This window comes from Lepisosteus platostomus, chromosome 9 (assembly GCF_059453375.1).
Source record: "Lepisosteus platostomus isolate fLepPlt1 chromosome 9, fLepPlt1.hap1, whole genome shotgun sequence".
Lineage (NCBI taxonomy): Eukaryota > Metazoa > Chordata > Actinopteri > Semionotiformes > Lepisosteidae > Lepisosteus > Lepisosteus platostomus.
In genome coordinates, this window is record NC_142619.1 from 42,313,704 (window position 1) to 42,339,568 (window position 25,865).

The 25,865-nt window shown below is 36.6% G+C and overlaps 1 protein-coding gene across 13 annotated transcripts in view; it reads right to left on the minus strand.

Moving 5' to 3' along the window:
• The window catches only part of LOC148655017 (kinesin-like protein KIF21A), a 55,266-nt gene extending 36,974 nt beyond the window's left edge, over window positions 1-18,292 (minus strand). For 7 of the 13 annotated variants that reach the window (XM_088645080.1, XM_088645081.1, XM_088645079.1 and 4 more), the window contains exon 1: window positions 17,917-18,291. In XM_088645080.1, the coding sequence (XP_088501206.1) occupies window positions 17,917-17,960 (44 nt within the window). In that variant the 5' untranslated portion in view covers window positions 17,961-18,291. Of the gene's footprint in view, window positions 1-17,916 lie in introns of all 13 variants that reach the window. The other 6 variants (XM_088645072.1, XM_088645069.1, XM_088645071.1 and 3 more) reach the window with 1 other exon arrangement.
• Window positions 18,293-25,865: the final 7,573 nt, after the last annotated feature.

Consider the following 25,865-nt stretch of genomic DNA (forward strand, 5'->3'; position numbering starts at 1 on the left):
CAGCCCAGTAATGTCAGATATATCTTTTTCACATGTATGAGCAAGTATTTACAAAAAAATCACTCAGTGATCTGATTTAATTACTGGCACAGCCAAACCAGGCAACCTAATCTCTTCATTACAGAGGGATCAAGTTTTCAGCAGTATTTTAGGTCAGACAGCAGTTCATAATGCTGTACAAAGTATCAAAAAGTATTCTGTGTTGCACTCTGAATTTAAGTAAAACAAAACAAAAAAAAAACTCTTACCTGTGTTATTTCTATTCAAGGTTTAATAGACTTGAACTGTTTTAGCTTGCTCCTACTGTATATTGTAAACAAAACTGTTGGCCCCAGAATTATAGCGGTTATCCCTTTTTGTGACTCCTCCAAGAACAGTAATGTTCTTTATGAAATAACATTACAGTTCAATGGCTCAAATGAACAGAGTGTGCAACATGCCCCATTTTTAATTCATTTAATGTAGTTTTGTTGGACAACAACTCAGTATCATACAGTATGAAGCATGTTCTATTCACGACACGCAACAACATTAACAGACAGCAGTGGACAAGGATTTAAGTTTAGGTCTACTACTAAGAGTACTACATTACTGCATACTACTGTATTTAAAATCCACCGCTGATATTTAAATTAACATTTCCACAGACTAATGAGTTAAAAATTACAAGCATTAACCCTAAAACAGCTCTCAAATTCTGAACATGGCAAATGTGAAGACCTGTTGCTCTGGTGATGACGTGACAGTGCAAGGTCAATAAACAGTAAGTACTCTGATCGGCTAAACAATGCAGCGCTAACTACAGCGGCAAGAAAATGAACGTCACTAGGAGTTCATTACTGTATAACCAATGTTTTCTTGTTCAAATTACTTATTTCCTTCATTCTTCGGAATATCAAACAAAAGAAACTAAAATACTTAATGATATATATGCAGCGTTCTTACATACATGTAATTATTACATACATGTATTCACTAGTCTGGAATCACTTTAATATCTTAGGGTTATTGAAACAACACACTTGACCCTAGGTCATGAGATGTGAGATTAGTCTATTTGTAGCCACAGTACAGTCTGAAACGGCAAATCCGTTGAGATCAGCAACATGGAGAACTATGTTTGGATCACCAGATGTCTAAGAATTTAAAGAGGTCTGGCAAAGTGGTGCCTTTGAGTCGTCTCATCTAGCCCAATCACAGAACAGATTACGAACGCTTTTATTATAGTACCAAAAAATGTCTCTGAAAACTAACAAAATAGCATTTACTGCTTCACTTTCATCCCCAAACTCTGAAACCCTGTGTTGTACACAACTGCGTTAAACAGGGGAGTACTACGTTTAAGATAAACAATGATACTGTTGCCTCCCTCCATTTCAATGATTTATTTTTCAGATTTCACTGCAGTCATATTAAATGGACACAGACTTGAATAATGATAAAATTACTCTAGACATAATGTCATATTACTTTCAGGTAAACACTGCAACATTTTCCTAATACCTAATACATCTTCCTCATGATGTAATTGTACTAATGACTTATGACTTAAGATAAGAGACCTTTATCTCATAACCACATCTCAGTTCAAAACAAAGTTCACAAACATAGGAAGATATTATTTTTAAATTTATCAGCCAACATGGACTGGCGTCTCAGCTAGGGTGTAAACTGCCTTGTGCTCATTGCTTGCCGGAATAAGCTCTGGCACTGGAAAAAGCAGATAGAAAATGGATGGATGGATGGATGGATGGATTATGAGCCAACTGTACAAGATTCGTTTTAGATTAGATTCGTTTTCCTCTAATTATATTCCTCCATCATCTACCTTGCATGCCTTGTTTAGGGAGATCATTATGATGAGTAAATTCCCCTCTGTTTTGCTCATAGGTAAAATGCATGAATATGAGACACTGGAGGAGAATGAGGTAGTGTCACCGACTACATTCTTAGCAGGAGCATACTGTATGCAGGCTTTAAATACATTTCAAATTCCAGTCTTTCAAAGAGTTCTATTATGTGGTATATTAAAAATGACATTGTAATTTGAACTTAAAATTCTGTGGTGATACTCTGATGAAAGGCGTGAACAAGCAAAATTACACTATATGAAACTAAACCACTCCTGCAGGATAAGGTGGGCAACATTTAGTCTTGGTTTTTCTACAACTTAATACTTTTCCATGACAACGAGGTTGTCACTTCTACTTCTTCAAAACCTAACATTCGCCCACAAAAAATAACTATATTTTTTAAAAGGGTTATCTACATAACCCTTTGTGGGTTATCTACATAACCTCCATTGTGGCGAAATACAATTGTCATTACATTAGTCCATCATTTTAATGCTTGTTCACCTGCAACTTATCTTCCATTTCATTCATCTCATGCACCACTGGCTCAATCCAAAATTGTTTTTGCTGTGGTCTGTAATTGTTTTTCACTTTAAACTTTCAACTCCGAAGTGTTGCAACTGAAAACACAGTGAAGGGGAGCAACAGTCCTCTCACTCAGCACTCTGCCCGCTGCTGATCGTCAAAAAGGCAGCAAATGAAAAAAATAAGGAAAACAGGCTTGGCCAGCTCCTTCTTCACAACAAAAATGTTGGTTTCACAAGTATTCCAGATCCTTAAGATAGCATTTCCTGAGGCAAATTAATAAAGTATATTTTAACAAGCAAGCTCTTGAGAAAAGAAACACTTTCCCTTTAAATGTACATTTATTCCAGTCTTTTATCAAACTAAAAACAAATGGTAGTTCCACAGCAGTTTGTAGGAGAATGCATAAATGGTCATAAAACTTCCCTGCAATACCATATGGAGTATAAAATATACTCCAGAATTTAGAACCTGCTGAAGAACCACAAGCATTTTAACAACAGGACAGCAGTCTTTCACTCAGTATCTTTCAGTTAGTACTGCAATATCCTTGCCATTACCTTGAAACCATTCATTACCAAAAAACAACCTGCCACATTTGTGCTATGTGAAACCTGCCTTTTTTTCCTCTGCTGATTATAGACCTCATGATAAAGTTACCCCATGACTTTTAATGTTCATTACTGCTTAATTTCAGACACAAGTTTAATGATCCCCCTAAGCCATAAAAGGAAGTATTAGCACGCTTCAATGCTAGCCTTAACTTGTGCTATTATATGTTGCTGTAGAAACAGTCAGACTGCATTTCAGGATAATACTTTGAATATTTTGCTGAGCTGTGGCAAACACCTTTCCAAAGATATAGGACGTAAACTGGCGTGGTAGACAATATACAGTACATCAGAATTCACCTCCTCTTGCAATGGCACCCTGGTTAACTTTTCTCCCTGTATGGGCTCCTTACTTTCTCAAGGTGGTTAACCCTCAGCTACTGTATGTGGGTTAAGCCAAAATGCCTTTTGCCTAATTCCTCAATAAACACTCCTAAATGATTTTTTTTTTTATTGGGTGATGTTATAACTTGTAAACTGTGTTTGATCCTGTGTGGTATTCCTGAGCAGGAGCTGTAGTAACTACTACTCCTCACTGCCACCTTTAACCATGAAGAGAGGCAAACCTGAAACGTTAAGCTGCAATGGAAACAAACTAAAGAAAATATGGTAGCGATAAGACTACATTAAAATAGTGTTTGGCAAACAAACAACATTATTTCAATCTACACTGTCATGTAGGCATGTCAAAAAGAAATATATAGCTGAAATGTGTCAATATTCTAATGATTTAAGGTGGTTTTAACCTAAATTATAAAAATGAGAAAAACAAGAATATTACTGCCCCCAAGTAACTTGATGTTTAGCCTTTTGAAAGGATGACACTGTTAGCACCTCTAAAAAAAGGTAAAAGCATTCCAGAATAAGTTTATGACAAACTTGGTGAAAAAGGATTATTATATGGTAAAAAACACAGAGGCACATCTTTGAATCCCATGGGGTTACAATCTGGATTATGCAGCTAAAACAGCATTCTAACAGTGTCAATAATAATGCTGTAAAATGGAGCACAAGGAATTTAGCTGATTCTATTTACCAGCTGAGCTCTCCTGCAGTCAATGGAGACTTGTGCACCAGTCACAGAGCAGATCAATGATCTGATCAGGTTACTGTACTTTAAGAGCATAAAATCCAAAAATTAGTGAAAGTCATTTTGCCTGTCTAGCTCATTTGCTTTCTAGCAGCAAAGTGATCCAGCCGTGCATTGAAGAAGCCAAGGCTGAAGACATCAGCTGACGACAAGTCTGGATTAGTTTACTGAGACTCCCACAGCTTTTTTGCAAAATTAAATTATTTGCTTTTCAATTCTGAATACATGTCCCTTTAGTTTACATTTGTGTCCTCTGTTTGGGGTTTTACTGTTGATTCTGAAGAAGTCCTTATGAGTAACTTTGTCAAATCCTTTGAGGACTTGATTATTTCAATCAGGTTTCCTGTGAGTCTTCTCTATTCAAGACTAAAATGACAGTTTATCATTATTTGATGACACTAAAGAGCCACCTCAGCAGTTTTCAAGCCTTACTATGCTTGTTCCGTCTCAGTTTGTTTGAGGTAAATTTTTGCACACCACTTTCCGCGAGTAGTTCTTTAAACTACATAGAGGTTTTGCTTCACATGGCGAGTTTCAAAATGCACATATTCTTATTAAAAATATTGCATGTTCTATCACACATCAAACTTATTCAGTTTTTTAACAAAGTTTCTACCTTCTGTTAGTCCCATTTCGTCATCCAGTCATATTAACTGTCAAAGGGCAGTCAGACCAAAGTTACAGCGACAGTACTTCATGCCACTGGAGTCCAACCAGTTGTCTGTGATGGGGTCATACCTCTGGACTGTGTGGGAAGCACCTTATTCATATTTGCCACAACAGAATTTAATCAGGGCTGCTATTCCAAATATGGAAGTAGATCCAGTCTAAAACATGTATACACTTTTAAAAGGAGTGCTCTAAAGTGTGGGACACTAAAGAAAAATCTCTAACAACATCAAACTTATACATCCATCTTCTAACCGCTTCGTCCACGGGGAGAATCGGGAATCACACACACTCAGACAAGTACCAGTTTTTCCTCACGCCAATTAACCTACCAATAAGTCCTTAGACCAACGTGATCAAGAAACCATACAAAATCTATACAGACAGTTCACCACTTCTGGAAGTGAACACAGGGGCCCAGCTCTGCAAGATTATGCTAACCACCACACCACCCTCATAAAACCTATAGTCAATACAAATACAAGGTAGATGTACTCGTATTATTACCAGAAGGGAGGTGCAAATTAATAAAGAGAAATCCCTTTTTTTCCATCACACCAGATAATGAAGCAGTAAACTGAGCTAATTAGTGAAGAGCATTATCTTTAATAAAGCCTTCAAAGGTTATAATAGTAATATCTTTAGCAGCATATAACCATAAGATACCTGGAGCTTTCGAGTATCTTGTGAGGTATTTGCAATGCATTTTGGGTGCCTCTTTAAAATGAAGATAGTAGACACTAATGTCTGACTGTTTAACAGCTCATTGTGTCAGAAGGTTACAGTGCAGACTATTTTATGATTACAGGAAAACAGCACTGCTTGAGCAGTGGGACCATCTGTACCGCTCATCACTCACAGAACAAGCTTGAGTGATTAATGGCAATATCCTTTTCAAACTTTTTCTCATCATTATCCCTGGAACACCCATTAAAGAACTGCTGAGATGGCACAACCAGTACCTTCTCACAGACAATATAAAAGTAATGGAAGTATTTTTTCATAGTTTTGAATTTCAGTTTTACCCAATGTTCTCATACAGTACTTGTGTTACCTAACAAAACGGGTGTACTGTCAGTGTATCTTTAGAAATTATAGAATTATTTAGAATTATTTAAAAAAAAACTTTTTTTAAATGACCAGTTGTCAATAATATTTTGAACACTTAAAGTGACAGCAAATTCTTACAAATGGAAAGGGTGTGAATTACAGTCTAGTAAGACAGGACGGATAAACTGTGACTCGTCTTTTATAGTGCCATCTTTAATACTGAGGTAGTTAATTAATTGGTTTCCTGAAAAACAAACACGAATGCTAAATTTCAAGCCCCATATGAATTTCAAAAGAAAACTTACATTTTACAGGTAGACCTAAACACCTGACACTTAAAAACCTCTCCTCTTAAACAAACAGGAACAGCACTGTACAGGTGACTGTGACAGGTGATTTAATGTTGCTTGTACTAATGCAGCTCTCAAAAATAAGCTTTGAGCACAAATAAATCTGACCTTTAATGCTAGCACAATGATAATGTAAATTAACCTCTGGAAAGGTGAACTAAACCCATGGAAAACATCAACATTACAGATATTGCATAAGTTGTACTGCTGTTTAATGTGTAGTGAGGTTCTATCAGACCATCTCCCATACATTATCTGTGTATTCACTGCTGCTCTAGCATGACTTGATGACAGAGTGCTCTATCTTTGTTTAACGCTAGGGCAAATAGATAATGTATCAATACAAAAGGGCAAGGAAGCAAATTGCATAAGCTAGTCTAAGCAAGTCTGTCTTGCACTGCACATTAAAGCAAGAAATCAACCTCCGAGCAGCTATATTTTTACAGTAAACACCATTAATTCCTTTGTAGAGGAAAAATATTTTTAAATTGTTTGCAAAATACAAAGTTTGTAGGCTTCAATGTGACTAACAAAATCTGTTGATGAAAACAAAGGTACAGTAGATATAATGCAACTTGATTTCACAGGTTTCTATTTACCATTACATCCATACTGTACATTGACAGAGGACAAATTCCATTTAAAACCAAGAGAGTTTGGAAGCATTATATACGGCTAGAAGACTATGTTGAAAAGGAATCACAGGCTACACTATAGGTGAACATGTTTTTAATTAGCATAATGAACATGCTACTTATTAGCATTTTCCTTCATACAGTAGCTGCAGCTGCTGAATACAGGTCTTTAGCATAATCTTGCCAGCAACAAGTGATTTCATGCTGACGGAACAAAGGCCGTGTTGTGGCCCCTGACAAAACCAGTGGCCAAGGCTGTTTCGTCTCATCCGAGGGGGAGGCTCTGGTAAAAACCAGGGACAAAATCAGGTGTGGCCGTTTGACTGATCTCTCGTGCCACCACTGCATGGCAGAGCCCCACAGAGATGAGAAGCTGGCTTTAGCAAAAAAAAAGACCGTTTGATTTTTTAAAAAAAAACTAAGCTGACCCATAAATAATGTGCTGCATAAGCAAAAAGCACCAGCAACCGTTTCTACAGAGGTTTTCAAGCACAGCCGGGCTTTGTGTAAATTCAACTACTAAAATGTGTGAAAGGTCAAGGGCAGTCTTTAACTGGAGTCATACTCTTTTCAAGTGGTACTTTTCATTAGGACAGTATTTGCAGTCTCAATCTTATGAGTATTATCTGGCCTTTTCCAACCAAACAGATTTGTTTCCTTTAACACTACTAATGCAATACAATATTATAAAAAGGTACTTAACTTTTCCTAAGAGTCTTAAGAATATCACTGGATCTAATAAGAACAGCATTATAATTTTATATGAGAACTGTTGTGGTTAAGATAAGGTTTAAAGGTCTTTATTAAGATTTATGTTGCTGTTTTACTGCCTTGTCCTTAATTTTATACCAGTGATTACATATTAACTACATTTACCACTGTAAATAAAGACATGTTTGATTTTTCAGATAGATCCTTTTGAGATAAAACTCAAAATGGATTTAATGGAGGGATAAGAATTGCATCATTAATTAACAGAATTCTAATAACTTCTGAAATGAAACTGCAGGTATTGACATCCTGTACTTAAAGTTTAAACCAATACACAGAACTAGGGTGCATCTGTTCAGTCTAGTCCTCATGTACATTTTGTGAAGAACATCTGTTGGTAACACTAGCAAGGGTACTTGTTTTCTCCTTTGTCTGTGAAATGTGTTTGTTTCCACAGTAACCTCTGTTTTGTAAATGAATGTGGCAGTAAGAGCCCACTACAGCAGGGTCAGGGTAGAAGGCACATGCACAAAAACATTTCAAGGTACAAATACATTTATGATTAAATACAGTAAACTCCGTTTACAGGAGTCCTTTCCGAGATGAATTTTTAAAGATTTCACAGGTCCACATTTTCCTTCGAAATATATACTGCAGTTAAAGCAGTTAACAAGCATGTCAGTTTTTGCAGTCTAAGTATGCAATTAAATGTGAAAAGCTTTTTAAGATCTAAGGATTGAAAATTGCATAAAAATGTAACTGTATTTATCTGCATACAATGTAAATGTGATTAAATGTATTTTAATACTGAAGATACCATCTGTGAAAAATAGGCTGAAATGGGGGTAATCTAAACAAATTTAAAGGAACATAAAAAATTAATAAGCACTCTGCTGTCACAAGGCAAAGAACAAAAGGGCATCCTGCACAGGAAGACAAGTAAAAGCAAGCTGGGCTCATCTGATGCATTATTAATGGAGTTCTTCTAAGACCTAAATTAATGATATATGCAAGCAAAATTAAATTGCAAAGAGATTCTACTGATATACAATACAGCTCAACAGAAGTGTTAAATTCATTTTGGGGAAGTGGGATTCTGAACTAGAAGTGTTAGAATAACTCCAAACACCTATTTACCATTTGTACTCAGACAGACACGCTCACAGGCTTATCCTGTGCCACAAAAATATATATACACAACAGGCCTGAACTAAAATTGCTCGGCTGTTACACATTTCTCACATTATAAAACACACGGCCAAATGGCTTGATTATATACCTGGTCACCTTTTTAAAAATAAACTCAAAATCAGCCATTACAACCTGCTCACAGAAGCCTTCTTAACAGAATAATATGAACCATTTTAGCCCCAAGCTGTTGGCTATTCTTTCATGTGAAGGACTTATTGCTCCCATTACTGGTGTAGCAGTAGGGGTCTCCTCGGTGGTGAACCAGTAAGATGCTCACCTCAGTGCAGGTTGAACTACTGTTTATGATCATGGGTCAGCTGTCACCAGGATTTCGCTAGCAGGGGTGCACAACTGGCTCTGCTCCACTGAGAGAACTGTGGGATTAGTCTCCCAGTGCTCTCTTGGCGCTCACTGACCTCTGCTGCCTGCCAAACATTTTCAGGCATTTGGTGTTGTTGTTAAGGGACTATAGTGCCCATGACATGTTAGAAAAACAAATGACAGGATATGGGCTTTTTTTAAAGTTAAAGGAAATTTCTAATGCACGAAGATCTAATGCACGGTAGTATTAAAATACTACATAATAATGTATCAATCAAAGCCTACAGTAAAGTACTGTAAATCTTCTGTTACAAAGTGGGAGGTTTGCAGAAGCTCCATTGTATTGCATAGAATCGTAGCGGCATCTATTCAAGAAATATTCTACACTGTGTCAGTAGTGTCTTTTGGGAAAAAAGGGTGCCTAAAAACTACAGAAAATTGTAACAGAACTAAAACATTAGACTAACATTTCATTTTGTTTGAATAGAAAAAACTTTTTGTGACTAACAAATCATATCTCCTTTTCACAGTACTATAACAACAATAAAAGTTGTGGCAAAAACAAAACACAAACAAGAGTATCTGTAGCTTTGAAATTTCAGTAAAACTTTGCTGGCTGAAATCATATTAGGCCTATCGAGTGAACAAAGATTAACCCTACTTGCATACTGTAAGAACAAAGGTAAAACCTTATAGTTCCCAGCACCTTTAATACTACCCAAAGTGTAACACTTAAAAAGTGTAAAGAAAATCAAACTCTGCAATAATGCATGTACATGAAATAAATATACTCTCCTTCTGTGCTTTAGGCTCTCTTTGTACTGCACCTGTTATCTTTGTCAAGCACAGGATTAATGCAGCTCTTGGCCTGGACTGATCTGCTTAGCTAGACTTCTATCTCTCTAATAGATTAATGGTTGATTGGACTGCCTCGCCTCTACAGATGTCTGCTGTTCTCCTGACTTTTGTAACACCCAAAAAACAAAATCATAAGGCATTCAAATATCTTGTTCCACCTCTCTGTCCTATTCCAGTGAATGAATACAGCTACAAGCCTACTTTTTTTTCACTTTCACGTCAGAACCCAAGCTGTGTGTAGGGAAAAGGCTAGCCAATAATTTTGAGTTCTGGCTGAATTCAGCTCCAGAGCATTTTGAGGGAAAATAAAGAGAGGGAACAAGGGTGGAGTGTACATAAGCAAGCTGCTATATAATTATTCCAATTGGTTTTGCATGGAGCTCTTCCTTTCTAAGTTAAATGAAACCACATTAGGTGGGTCTCTATTTTTGTTCTTCAATCATATAAACATTAAATCATGCCTTTTGGCTAAAAATTATTTTTGCCAGCTGTTTACACCATACAGACAAAACTATTACTATTCTCAAGATAGGAATACTGGTGTTTCATGCTTACAGTACATAGAAATATCGAGTTTATGATACAACAAACTAGTCTTCACCTGTCAACGTGTCTCTACAAGAACGGAATGATTTGTACTTAAAGTTACAATTTTTTTTTAATTTTATGAGATGATAAAGGAGTAAATAGGAAATTTAATTTCCAACAAGTACTGTACTTTAGCTGGCTTCAGGTTTTTTAAACAAATAAATCTGTTATACAACCAAAACCTTCTCCATTCTAAAATCAAGTACAAAGCAACACCCTATCAATCTAACAAAATGAGTCACACTTTGTATTTTTGTACAGGTTTGTTTTGGAAATGTTTATTTTTGAATATAATTTAAACACTGAAAAACTATTTGGCCCTGCAGCAGTGTCTGTACCTTTGAATATGGAACATCATTTTCTTGGAAGGCTAGTTATCATTTTGTGCAGTTTAAATATCTCAGATTTTAGGGAGAAGAAAACCAGTAATGTAATTACACTGTCAAACAAACATGACAATACAAAGGAGACTTCCTAGGTAAATTACAGCACAACGTAGGAATATAACATAAGTGGTACTGTACATAAAAGATCGTTACGTAGTCATTTTTTTCTATAACTAAACATTCAGAACTATATGAATAAAAGGAAAGTATTCGGAGGAATACAGACCCAAAATCCATTAAAATATTTTTCAAATAAAATATTTTAAAAATACACAAAAGTATTTTTAAAGTGATTAATTTAACCAACCTGGGTGAAAACTGTTGTAAAGAGAGAAAAAAAAGGAAATATGCAGCATCTCAAGGTCCAATTTACAAAAAGTACAACACCAGCCAAACTAGTAGAAATTACATTTTACTTTCTACCATTTGTCCTTCACTGATATTTTCATTAGAATACAGAAAAATCTGGTAATGGGATGTAAGAGTATACCACTGCAACTAAGCATAGTGTGATATGTGATTTGCCAATATTCTGTCCCTGACTGTGAATTGTATCACTAATTCTAACGGCATCTTTATAAATCAAGTTTAATTTATTGTGTCACTTTCAGCTAAAATTATTTATGTTAAACCTAGAACATTTAAACAGCGATCCCGGGTCAAAGTCTAATACTTTGTCTATAAAAAAGGGCAGGCCAATGGACCTGAACAATGTAACCTGAGGTTCTTGTTCATTGAGGCTTCACAGAAGAGGATCACATGAAAATTACCAGTATATCCTTTTACTGTAGGAATCCAATATCACTTTGCTTCCTGTTCTCATTCACTACACACAATACGTTCTCAAACAATGCACCTTTTCCATATCACTGTCAAACCTATAATTTCTAAGAATTACAAAGCAAGTCTAAAGTATACAAAAAAGGACAATTCCTTTTCTTCTAAACGAATCAATGTTGTGACTTTTTAAATGCAGTACCAAAAACTGAGTATGTCATAGTCACTTGGCATGCTGTTTTGAAAAGCCAGTTCTACATGATTTTTTCTGTTATTGTTCTAAATGGAATTTCAATGTATATCAAACTGGTAGCCTTGCAACATTTTCAACTTCATCCTTCCAACAGAACGCTCATAAGGCAACCAAAAATTATTTCAAACAAAGTAGAATTCTTATCCCAAAACAAGAGTATAATATATGAGTATGGGGAATCAGGTACAGAGCCTGTTCATTTTATAAATCCAAAAAGCACATATAAAGCATAATATAACTGTACTGGCAGTTGCAAGACTATCTCTCACCCACAAGTAGATACATTGGAAAGCTGGGTGTAGAAACCAGAACATATTAACTATGAAGTTAATATTTTTTACTATAAAAAACAATTCTGTATGTAGCATTTACAGAAGGACTGCCATAAGTCTTAAACAGTATTCCATTAAGAGATACGATTTAGTGACAGAGGTGAATGAAGTCAGTGGCAGAAACAGCATAGGCCATTAAGAAGCAAGAGTTTGTATACTTATTTAATAGTGCCAGAAAGTGACCCGTTTCAGACTGTTTACTGATACCCAACTTAAGTTATAGTTTTATTGAAGAATTAGCTGTCAACTAGTTCTCGTGTACAGTTATAGGTTTTATTCAAGCAGATGTCAGACAGATGAGAACATCAGTACTGAGCTTGTTGAGCAAAGTACATTCTCTTTCAAGGCCATAGTGTTTCTCCTCATTCACAGGCAGATGTGATAAAAATATTCCATCTGTACATTAAGGAGATAAAATACCCAAAGATATGTCACTGGCAGTTTAGAAAGGCACCTTGTACGGTCTTCTGCAGCCTATGAGTGTGATGGAGATACACAGAAATTATTGTCATCTATAAGTTTCTCCTTTCCTCCATTCACACATGCTGAGTGATCTTCTTGCTCCTACTTTAACAGTGAAATGAAATGATTATGCTCCCAAAGCTTTTTGCTAGCGGTGTCTGGAGAATCTTTTCATGGAAGGAGTGGGCTTGGACGTTAGCAGCTTTGACTACTGCTGGTTGTAGCTTACGTCTAAGGTGATGGGGTGGAAAACTAGACAGAATGGACATACTTTAGGATGGTGTTAGATGTAGATTTCCACTTATCAGGCTGAGAGCAGAGTTCAGATGTGTATCCACATTTGTTATGTGCCCATTGCTGGGCCAAGCTGTTCTCTACTGGAGTGTCAGAACTAGGAATAGTGAAGCCCCCGGTCAATAGAGACCACACTAACTCCACAGCCACCTACAGTACACCAGTAATATATAACTGAATCTGAGGGTTCTGTTCTGCTCTGCCCCCAGCTAGATTATAGTTCTGGATAACGGTAAGAGAGTTCTATCACATCTGACAGGGAGTAGTTTGTTTGCCTCCGTTTACCTCAAAATGTGATGGCGTGGAGATTTGCCATTTATAAGCATATGCATTTTGTGCTGTTCAGTGGTGTAGAGGTTAGTACAGAGGTCAGCACTCACCTCTGTGGGATATCATTTTTAAGTTTTTCTTTCAGTCTTTTTGTAGTTAAAGTTAAATACTGTTAAATACTGTTAAACCTACGGACTGAGAACTTCTAAAGCTGCTGTGTTTGGCTCCACTGTTCTCCCAGGTCTACAATGATTCGATCAAGATGACTAGGGAAGTTAAATGATCTCAAAGGTCTCCATGGTGCAAGAAACTCATCTCTATCTCATGTTGTCACCACCAACCCAAGTCACCAGACCCTAGCACACACAGTTGTGGCAAATCTTCTCATATGTCAAAGAGCAGAGAGTCCTGTTCAACTGTGATTGTTTCTTCAATTTTAAATAGAAAACCAGCAAAGCTGGTTGACAGTAATAACAATGCTGTGTTCTTGGCTGACTGAACAGTGTCTTGCTCTCAGCAAGCCACAAGACAAGTGTCCAACATGTCCAGCAAATGAATCACAACAAGGCTGGAAGCAGCAATAAAGTTGCAAGATGTGGATGCCATTTGTGCACATATTGAACATACCTTCAATGTCTTGTGGCAAATCCCAAAGCATTTGGAGAAAATTTAAACATGAAATAAGGGACTGGAGAGTCGAATTTAATAAAATTGGTGGTTGGTAGAGGTGTTCTACCTCCTAAACTTGGTGTGAGAGCAGGTGCACACATTTTTCAAGGGAAGTCCATACAATACATTTAGAGTAAGTTTTTAAATTAATCATTTGCATTATAGTCATTATATACTAATAAGCAAACATAAAAACACAATCTAACCACTTCTCCCGTGGCAAAAGATATGCAGCTTTTTGTCAAATTCAAAACAAATTAGTTAAAATTATCTTTTTTTAACTGAAATCATATGGAGTGAGTCGTTCAATAGCTAATTTCTTTAACCATCCACAATTAAACATAATATCAAGATATAGCAACATCCTTAAAAAAAAATCTTTGATACATTTTAAGTGATATTAAGTGCCAAGCACTTCCTGGTAAAACATATTAGCATTTTTAATACCTTATTTGGCAACATCAGTTTGACACAGTGCCTAATATGGGTGTTCACCAGATAACTTTTGCTATCTGGATATTATCATCATTAGACTAATTATTTTTTTCTGTCTGTGAAAAAAAAACACGAGGGTGGAATTAGCAATTTTGTATTTTCTTTTTATGTTGCTATAGAAATGGTTAGCATTATGCAAGGAAGCGACATCTCTTGCAGAAATGTGTTGTTTTTTTTCTGTTTGGAAAAATTCAACTAATGGTCCGGGTTTTTAAGAAACTGAATTTGATTAATTTAAGTTTTATTCACGGAACTTACTCAACATATCAGAAACAATGTTTAAAGTGACTTGTTTCTGCAAAGAGTACTCTGCACCCCCAAAAAGCAACAGGTACAATTCTTTTCATACAGCTGTTTAAATGCCCAGAATGTGCTTAAGTAATGGGTTTGTCCAAACTAGTCACAGTGATTTAAAGGTGTACTCCTTCCTTTTCCTGACTCGGTTATTGAATTTAGACTCATCTGGTTTATCTGTGCTACAGAAATTAGTTTGGTGGTGGGCCTAACACATGAAAAAAAAAAGATCTGTTTGTGTTGGCAGCTGCTGTTTTCAATCCCCTGTATCTCTAGGGTTCTATCCAGTGCTCAGGTCCATTCCGGTCCATGAGGCTGAGGAGGGGAAACAGAGACTGACACATTTAAAGTGCTATCAAATTCATCATTGTACTTCACTTTTTATGTCAATACATGAGTTTTTAGGAGAACTTTAAATTGCTACATCACACCCATTATTGATTTTGTTTTGTGTCACTTCAACACAAAAATAAATAACTGATCACAAAAATAGCAAAAAAGGTATTTTATATTATGTTTTAGATATAGATTACATCCCAAAGTCTGGTGAAGTATATCAAGGTAATTTACAAATTATGAATTTAAACAATGACTGCATATCTTTTGTCCTTTCAAGACTTTTTCACCAACCTTCAACTTCATGGCTAAACAAATCATTTTACAATGTTGGGTCAGCCTGGGACTATAAACAAAGTGAAATCAAGGTCAGTGCAAAAACACTGTAGTCATGCAGTAAGGACATCACACTCAAAACAGGATATGTGCAAACTAGAACACAGATTGCAGGTTTTTTTAAATGCAAGACCAGACAACACAGTATTTCTTTTGTAAATCTGTTTACTAATGAGACCATTATTCCATTCATGATGACTAAAATGGCTGCTTCATTGTCTACAACTGAAGACACCCTAACCTAGCCATTGATGTAATCAGCACCCTACAGGGCGGATTAGACAGGCGGTACATTTGAGATGTCTTAACAAATGAATGTCTACTTAAGGATTAAAATAAAAGGAAACCATGACAAGACTGTTTAGACAAAGCTCACCCCCCAATTTATTAACTGAATGTCATGTGCCTAAAGACATTCTTCTTTCAGTATAAGATTATAGGCTTGTACTACAACACTCTTCAAGTTTCAAGCCAGGGAGAGGCATTTTGTATATACTGTACATATGCAGACCTACTACACATATGAAACATATGTTCTTAGAAAAGTATTAATGGGACATAACGTAAATGTAAATATTTCATGTTTAAGAAACAACCTAGACAAAAATGTAATTATACCACAGATTCCTCCTCCCATAAAGATTTGGAGCTCTGTAAGGTGTATTATAATTACAAATGTAGGCATGGTACAGCACATTACATTACTTATACATTATTTCGTAGTCTGTAATTATGGAATGCTAACATCAAGCAAGAGCGAAAAACTTAACCATTAAACTCAGGACTTGTATAAAAATGAAACAGTCCACGAACTCACAAAATACCATAATCAAATCCTTATGAACTCTAATGCACAATTCTAGTTTTCCGCACAATATAGGTTGCTGTATTTGTACTGCCACTAGACAAAATAGACATTGCACATACTGTATCTTCAAATGTAAAAACTGGCCTACCTTTACTTTGTTTTAAAAGTTGTTTATCAACACAATACAGTATTTTAACAAACTACTTTGATTAAACTAGATTACAAAGTACCCATAGAAATCGCTGCAATTTTACATTTTAACAACTTATCGTTACCTCTAAAAACTATGGTTAAAAATTAAAAAGCACTAATCCTGCTAAGTGTTTAATGTTTTAAAGTATGACTTGTACTGTAGGGGTAAAGAACAAGGGCTATGCTGGGACTACTGGAAATCAATTCTGTTAAAAAAACGACAAAAAAAAGAAATGTAAAATTACTATGGGCTTATATAATCATTGAGGTAAAGGTACTGTACATGTGTTTTCCAGACCATCTGGTAAATGTATCCCCCCCCCCCCAAAAAAAGGAATGCAAATTCACGTGAAATTTGGGTGTTTTTTGTTACATAATAATTCTTATTAATCTAAAACTACGAATTAGGCCCGCCTTTTAAGATAATAAATATTGGTTTCTCCAAATAATACATATAGGGAGCGTTAGGCCCTGTCTTGTACAGCAGCATCAATGCTGAAAAACACACATGGCAACATACTGAAAATTTATTAAACCTTCATTATTGAATGTATTAAGCCTGTTTACAGATAGAGATGTGCAATAATACAATAATGCAAATGCAAAACAGACGAAAAGGGAAAATAGAACTACAGCAATTTGGTACATTCATATTTTTCATTACACTAAATCCACTGTTTTCTTTGATAGTGACAAAACGGGACCACCCAATCTAATGTCTGTAACTGTTTAATGTTAACACTGTCGACAGTAAATGAACAAAGAAGCCTGTGTTTAATTACATCTGCAGCGTCTAACACTGTACATCATGGCTGACTGTCCCTGACATTCAAAATGTCAATAAAGCTCTTTTTTCATTGATTTGCTGTCCTTCTTCCATCCAGCCTGGAAGAAAGCCCAAACACCCGTTGCACACGCCTTTGAAATAAATCAGCAAAACAGTCTCTAACCTTGATCCTAGAACCTAGAAATGAATCTAGCTATCATTATCCTCTCTGGCTCTGTGAGAACAAAAAACATGAACAATGCAAGCACCGACCATACGTTAATTTTGCAACTGACACTCCATGGAGCATGACGCTGCAACCTCATCATATTGCCATAAATTGTCACACGCAGCCATGTACGAGGATCGACCTTTCCCAGACGTTCATTTACTGTTACCAACAAAAAAAACTATCGATTTAAAATTCACAGTACCCCCACCTAACCCTCATTTAACTGGTATTTACAAGACTCAACTGAATGGAAGAACAAGATGCCATAAAAAAGGGGGAAAGGGCTTCTATGTTGCTTGCGTCTTTTCTACAATTTCAGCCTTTCACACACTCCACTAAATCTGTGCCACGCGATGATTAAATGCATTCATATCGTAGCCCGCAGTAGCTACCTGTGAATGCTGTAAACATTTAACTCCAGGCCCCGAAATTAAAAACCAATAGGAGCACTGCCGCTGCCTAACACTCGCTAGCAGGTACTTCTCAGATTGAACTACTCATTTTCGCTGAAGCGCATCACTTCGCAAAAGCAAAATTATACAGAAGCCCGAGCATAACATACCTCACAGCCACACGAACAGAGCTTTCGTCCTGTGCACCAGACATGCTTCTATCAAGCCGTCGTTATTAATGGACAAGACAAATTATAAACAGGGATCAAAAGGTCTCTGCAGATTCTGATCGGCCAGCTGCCGCGCCGCTCCACAGCACCAGCAACGCTTCACCTCCGCTTCTCAGCCATTTTTCTAGCAATAAATTCGTCTCCAATAGTTTCCGATGCTTTAATCGACTACAATTCAGTTACATGGTGGATAAAACTGAATCCCATCATTTGCTTATTTCAATGACATGGTTGTTCACGGAAAGAACCGGTCTCCTCTATTCCTGCAACTAGGCTAGTTTGTTCAGTCCCAGACTGGAGCTTCAGGTTCTCTTGATCCGCAATGCGTCACCAAACCACGCCTTCCACATAGAACAACTGTGGAGGTACTGTAGCATGCAAATCCATAAAACGTGAACGTGCAAACATAAGGACTCAACTACTTTAGTTTTGTTAGGAACACTGTTACGATAATCATTAATAGTAATGCCAATCGATGTAGAAAACAACGTTTTATTTCGGGCTCTGGGATTATGCTTTATAGTCAATCAGTTTATGTGGAGTTGTTTCATGCAAGTAGATATAGGGCAACCTTTCTTAGCTGCATTTTTAAGTGTCCTATGACTTTGATTAAAGTCTGACTGGGTTAAATAAATTAATAAATGGATCTTAAAATGTTTCATTTTCTGAAGTAATTAAATGAATCAGGAAACATTCCTCGCAACAACAATTTATACAATCCCATGCTTGTTAAAATGTCAGTTACTTCTGCAAACTCCAGCGTCAAAGACTGTGAATGGAAATCAGAGATATATACTGTAAAAGGTAATGTATTTTTAAAATGATATCTTTAAATGTTTCAGGACAGAAAACATGGTCAAAACCAAGATATTTCATAGGGATTAATCAGGGCAAACCCCACTACAGACTGGGCGGTTCTGTTGAATGTTACAGGTACAGTACCTTCAGGTTTCTATTGTCTTAGAAAACCCAGTGTCTGATCATATGGTAGGGAGTTCACTTTCCGTATTCGAATTAAGTGCGTTTTCTGGTATTTAATTTGCTAATACACACGTTCATTATCCTAATTGTTTTCTGTTTTGCTTTGCTCATCTGCTGATAGTTAACAAACGTGTTCAGTTCATAAACTAAAACACACCGAAAATATGGACTCCCATGCATTGGGATACAACGGAATAATTCAATGCAATTGAATTAAGAAAAATGTTTTCAATATTTTCTCTAAAATTGCCATTATTGCATTTTAAAAGTTCAATGGATGCTGACTTTACATACTTAAAAACATCAGATGAAAGCAGTTAGCCTGGAAATACATATAGTTCTAATAAAGGTATGTCTTGTATATTTCTCTTTCACCTCTTAGGTGTACTTTAATAATGAATAGGTATCAGGTTCACAACTGCAACTCTATGTTTTAGACTCTAGATTATGATTTAATGGAGCGGGGGCTGAATACTTGTATATCTGAGTCCTGATAGCATTTTGAGATACATTTTATGTTAATATTTTTCTCCCATTATCCTAAATTTATAAGACGATGTTATAAAGAATATCAAAGGTTTCCATAATGCCTTATGGAATGACACATATATTTTATTTCCTTTATTTTATGTAAGGAGTATGGCAAACAACTTGGTCAAATCGGATAAGTCAATATGAGTAGGATATAGTACAGTACACCCTATTTTTCGCTAAATATTCAAAACATTTAACAATATGTCTATCAGAGGCACAAATTCTAATGGAGTTTGCCTTCAAAAGAAAATAAATTCTATAAAAAATGAAGATGTGTAAATGAGGATAAAGACAAGTTACTCTAAAAACATGGATGTACTGTAAATAGGACAAATCTAAAATAAACGTAGAATAGCACCACCTTGTGTCGTCTAAACGGTAAAAAACTGCCAAATGCCGTTCAACATAATACAAAACCTCCGACAAAATTAATTTAAAATATCATGCAACCAAAACAAAGAAAAAAATAGTACAAATCAAATTTGTGGAGAGGGGAAACCATAGCCAGAAACATTACTGACAATTTAAGGCACACGGATGAAGCACTAGGCAATATGACCAAAGAATCGAATTAAAACATTTGATAAATTTTAAGACATTGCCTCATTTTAGATTTTAGTATTGATTAAATCATCCTACAGCTATGCCTTTGTTTACCTAGAATATTGATAATTATAATGACTGTGTAATTTTAATTACTTTGTAGACATTTTCTTTTGTATTTGATTACTTATACTTAGTTTTATATTACATATGATCTACACATCATATAAGATTAATTGTATTTTGTAAGATATACTCGTCTGTATTGATGTTTACATCATGTATTATTTCCGCTGTTATTCTTTAAAAAATAATACATGTAAAATATAAATTCTAGCCCCTTTTACTCTTTTAGTTAACCATATATTAGGGACATTTCAATGTACCTGTGACATAGACGCCAGCTTGTATCGAAGTTGATATATGATATATTAATATAACAAAACAACAAAAACAAAAACAACAATAATAATAGAAGAAGATACATGATCTGTTTTTTCAGGATGCGCTTTTAATTTTAACTCTTTGTCGGAAAATCCTCGTTTTCTCACCAACAGATGGCTCCAAAAAACTCATTTTAATTGATAGCAATGATTAAGATTCTGGTATAGTCAATAAACTAATCACGATTGCAGATTATACCAAATTAGGAGAATGAGCAAACATGCTAGAAGCAGTAAATGAAATTCACAAAGATTGAGATATTCTAGACTTCCTCTAAGTAATGAGGGAAGTACATAAAAAGACAATTAAAATGCTAAGATATCTAGTTGAAATCATGAAATTGAAATCAAATTATGTCATGTTAAAATGGTATAACATATTTAGAATGATGTAATTTAGAGAAAGCATGCAATCTTGGTCACAATGTTATAGAAAACATATTGCTGTTCTGGAATCAGTCCAGAGGAGGGAAAACAGATATATTCTGGGGCTTAAGAGAATGTATTACAGTGACAGTTTGAAGGAAGTAAGCCTTTTTTGTCCTGAACAAAGAAGATTAAGATGGGATCTAATACAAAGTCTTCAAAAGGCTTTGACAAAGTCCACCCACCAGACTTTTCAGAATGAGCACCGAAGCATGAAAAAGAGAACACAAACGAAAACTAAGCAGAAGTGAATTGAAAACCAAGAAGTGAGGGCACTTCTTCTCCCAAAAGGGTTGTGGGATTCCAGAATAAACTACCTAGCCATGCTGCAGAGGCCAATGCCCTGGCTTCTTTTAAGACCTAGCTGGATGAGATCCTTGGATCACTGAATTAACAACCAAACAAGCTAGATGTGCCAAATGGCCTCCTCTCATTTGCAACCTTTTTTCCCTGAGGGGTAATATGCAGCACAGAAACTAGAACAGGTTTATGTGACCTGGAACCAGCCCTTAAAATTATTATATTATTGTTTTTTTATGATTTTTTTCTTAAGTGTACAATCGTGTATTTTGGGGAGAAAATAAAACAAATGGAGTGTAATAGAAACCTTTTTAAACCATGTGCAATAGCATAGCATCTTTAACATTGCAAAGAGAGAGCAGAGTGATTAGGCTTATAGGAAGTTTGGGTGTTAACAGCATCTCATACCCAGTCGAATGCATATTAACTTATATGAGCACATGAGCATAATTGCCAGGGTATGAACTTTAAAGCCTGCCTCTGGCTCCCCCTGGTGGTCAGGACAAAACTCCTTTTCAACAGAGCTTATAACCTCACACAAGATGGATGACAGACAAAACATAACTTTTTTAAATAGATCTCAAAGAAATGAAAAAAAAGTTATCCTTCCTCTGCATCTTTATTTTGTTCTAGTTTTCTGTCACTTGGTCCCTCATTCCTCTTCACTTCCACTCTCATTCTCTTGCTCAAGATGGAGGATAAATCAATGCATAACACAGTGTATTGGAAGACAGATAAATGAAATTAACAATAGAGCTGGAAACTGTAAACAGCAGCATCATTTACTAAAATAAGCGGTGGTGACAATCTGGAATATTTGTGTAACAGAATAACAGGTGTAAATGTGTAAGGGTATGTGTGCAGTCCATGCTGGACCTCTTGAGAGGTTGTAGGCTGAAGACGCTGGGTTTGTCTTCACATCTTTAAGCATTTCTTCTAGTCAATAGCTTTTTTAATAATACCACTACTTTTATTTATGATTAATACACAAAACTGCTGAACATGTAGACACAATCTGCTAAACATTTTCTGATGTAACACTGTTAATGTATTTGTGGTTTGTTTATTTTGATAATCTTCTTCAAAAAGTAGTCTTTTATACTTTTATACTACAAACTTTATATCTGTATTTAACAAGCTCAAAAGAATAATGTAAAACAGGTTTTTACAAATAATTTCTGATAAAATGACATTATGTGTAAACAAATCATCAAACCTATGTATATCCTGTGGAAATATGGTGTATCTGCAAATATTTTTACACATTTGTTTAAAGTTCGGGCAGCTAGGTGGCAGGTTGGACAATGCTGCTGCATCATGCAGTAGCTCCTGTGTCCTGGGTTTGATTCCAGACTGCTTGCATGTTCTCTCCATTTCCATATAAGGGTGCTCTGGGTTTCCTCTCACCTTCCCACTTCATGCTGGCTTGGTTAACTAGGGTTAACCATCCTAAGTGGGACACTCCTGCCACTCCTGCCTTCTACCCAGCGCTACTGGGATGGACTCTGAGTTGTTGTGATCTTTACTAGAAATAAGCAGCTTTCTGATAATGGAAGAATAAATGTTTGAAATTTCTGGATAGTTTGAATGTGGCTGCTCTTTATACAAAAGTAATAAAACGGTATGTTGATTCATGCCACAGAATGTAATGACCTCATGCATTTTTGGGATGCATAATGTAGATACTGTATTAACCTGTATCAGCAAATATCTTACCAAAATTTAGTCCTTCTGATCTTTCTAATGTTGAGTAGTTATAATACTCCAAACCACTACTTAAATTAAAGAAAAATAACTGGAACATTAAGATACTGTAAGGTTAATTTCTTGTAAAAATCAAACCGAGAATCTTAAGTTTGATAGTTCTCTTTTAAACATTTGGGTATTTTTTGTTGAAATCCTCCAGTTTGCTAAATGGAACATTTATTTTACATGTTCAGGTGGGTAGCTGCGTCAGCATGCGTAGGCTGCAAAGGAACAAGTAAAGGTTTATTCCAAGCTGAAAAAAAGAAGAAAGAAAACACAACATTTCGGCCGTGCAGCCTTCTTCAGGTGTCAAGGCTTAGTTGTGTTTTTTTTTCTTCTTTTTTTCAGCATGGAATAAATGTATTACTTGTTCCTTTATTTTACATAGCAGCTTTTCCATTTGATTGTAAAAGCATTTGCATTATAATTATTTTAGACCAAAGTACTGAATGATTACACCTTCGTAAATCTTTACTTCAAATCTAAATTCAGCAGATGATGCAACTGTTCCTTCTTTGTCTGTTAGTTCAGCCACTACTTTAAGAAACTCCTAAGTGAAACTGCTTGCTTGTTCCACCTCCCTCTGAATGCAGGCCCTGGGCGCCTTTGCTCTTTCAGTCCTCTTCTGAGGGCCTGAGATCTTTGCTAGCAACTGCTGTGACCCAGCCCTCTGGGAGAGCTCTCCCCAGGGAGAAGAATCCAGGGCCAAGCCTGGAAGGCAGTGACTTCTCAATATTCATCAGGCCTCACTGCAGCAAAGAGAAGTTATTTTTCAGTGCCATACTTAGCATTTGTGTTTCTTTCTGAAATGACTGTCCATGATGGAGGATGAGGATTTGAATAATTCTTCTGTTATTTTCGGTTTTTAATTATGTTATGCATATGTTATATTGTATTCAGTTTGTGGTGCAATACAGGGAGTGTTTGGTGTGGGGGGCGGAGCCCCGGATTAAGGCAGACGCGTTGCCCTGGAAACCACACCTGACGTGAATAAGTGGAAAGAGCGGCAGGTGTGGGAGTGGTTTTAAAACCAGCCTGAATACTTCCTGGAAAGAGGGGAAAATTCAGTAGGATTGTAGTCTTATTGCGGCTGCAGTGGTGAGAGGATGTGGGAGATTAGCTCTCTCAATGCAGAGGCTCTACTGTGAGAGAGCCGGGCTGGAGCGTGACAGTAGTGGGTTTAAGACGTTACTAGGCAGGGCGATGTTAGGAGTGAACAAAGGCTGACTAGCCGCTGTAGAAGCCTCATGAGGGGGTGGAGAAGAACGACAATCCCGGAGTGGATTGTGAGAGGAATAGCCTGCGAGGGAAAGAGTGAGAACGTCAGTCTGGGAGGAGACTGACAGAAGAACCGGAGCTTAACGAGATCAACGAAAGACTTAAAGAGACAGCATCCTGGTTGAGAGCAGGGCTGCCGGTGTCCGCTGTATGACTGAGTGTGTGGACCGGAGTGGGTTGTGTGGTAGAGGGACCCTCCCTATGGCAATACATCGGGTATTGGGGAAGTGAGTAGGGCTATCTAGCTACAGGCCTCTGGGAGACAATGCAGTGGTGGCTGGGCACAGGGTCAGGTGTGCCAGCAGCTGTGAGCTAACAAGCGTGTGCGTGTGCGTGTGCGTGTGCGTGTGCGTGTGCGTGTGCGTGTGCGTGTGCGTGTGCGTGTGCGTGTGCGTGTGCGTGTGCGTGTGCGTGTGCGTGTGCGATCTGGTAATGTCAGGAGAGGATGTTGGGTCTGGAGGCAGATGTGGGAGACAGTGGCCTAATGGAGTAGGAGCAGGAGGCTCCTAGCAGTGAGGACAACGGGGTGAAACTTGGTGAGCCTGGGACTCCAGAGGGAAGGGCCAGAAGTAATGGAATGTGGAATCATGTGTCGTATGTCTATGTGAACACCACTCTTGGAGGAGTGTGTGAGTTGAAAAGGAACCCAAAAGGGTGAATTTGGGGTGGGGTGATGTGGAGCTTGACCATGCCCAAGATGGTGGCCGCACCCCAGGTTCTATTAATGAATTCCTGCAGCATTGCTTTTTGTTTTAAAATGTACATTTATCATAGATTTAAATGTTTTAACTTGGAAATGCATTATATTGTTTCTCAGTTTTCTCTAACTGTATTATGTGAGGTAACTTTAATTTCTTGATTTAAAATGGGCATAAGGCCAACTAAAAAGAAATTGGAACGAATGTATTTTGTCCCCCCCAATAAATTAATTGAAATGCTTGTTTACATACCTTTTAGTATTTGCTGCAATTGTCAATAGTCTCAAAGATTTAAAAAAAAATGGTTTGCTATGAAGGATTTTCATGTGTGTAGTAAGAAAAGGTCAGAGAAATTAATGAACATGTTTTATTTTTTTTGAAGGGTACAAATTAGTCATCTGTACAACTTAAAAACTTTAAGAACATTCCCATTATGGCCAAGAGCTAAAATGTTTTTTTTGTTATTGCATCTTTCATACTATACAATTTTGAAGGTTTCAGGAATATATTAATTCAAATTAAACTTACAGGAAGACATGCTATTTGTCAGTGATAACCTAATATAATACAATAGTGGACAAAACAAATCTAACTGGAACCACATATATACAGTATTATTATATTCAGCACTTACTCAAGCTTGATCTTGTATGATCCTGAATTTTTGGTCAAACAGCTTTTCACCTGCCTTAAAGAACCATATTTCTACTTGCTTATACACATGTCACCTTTTTAGAAATCTGTGCCTTTACATGCAGAATAAATACTCTTCAGGGTGAAGACATGCCACAACCTGCACTTGAACAAAGCTCAATGCCAGTCCCCCATTAAGGTCTGAATATAATATGGATCTACATTTCTCATGTACCACGGCCAGAGAATCTTCTCTCAAACCTCCATGGCCCGCCTCTCATTCTATTGGAGCGAGCCATTAGCTTGT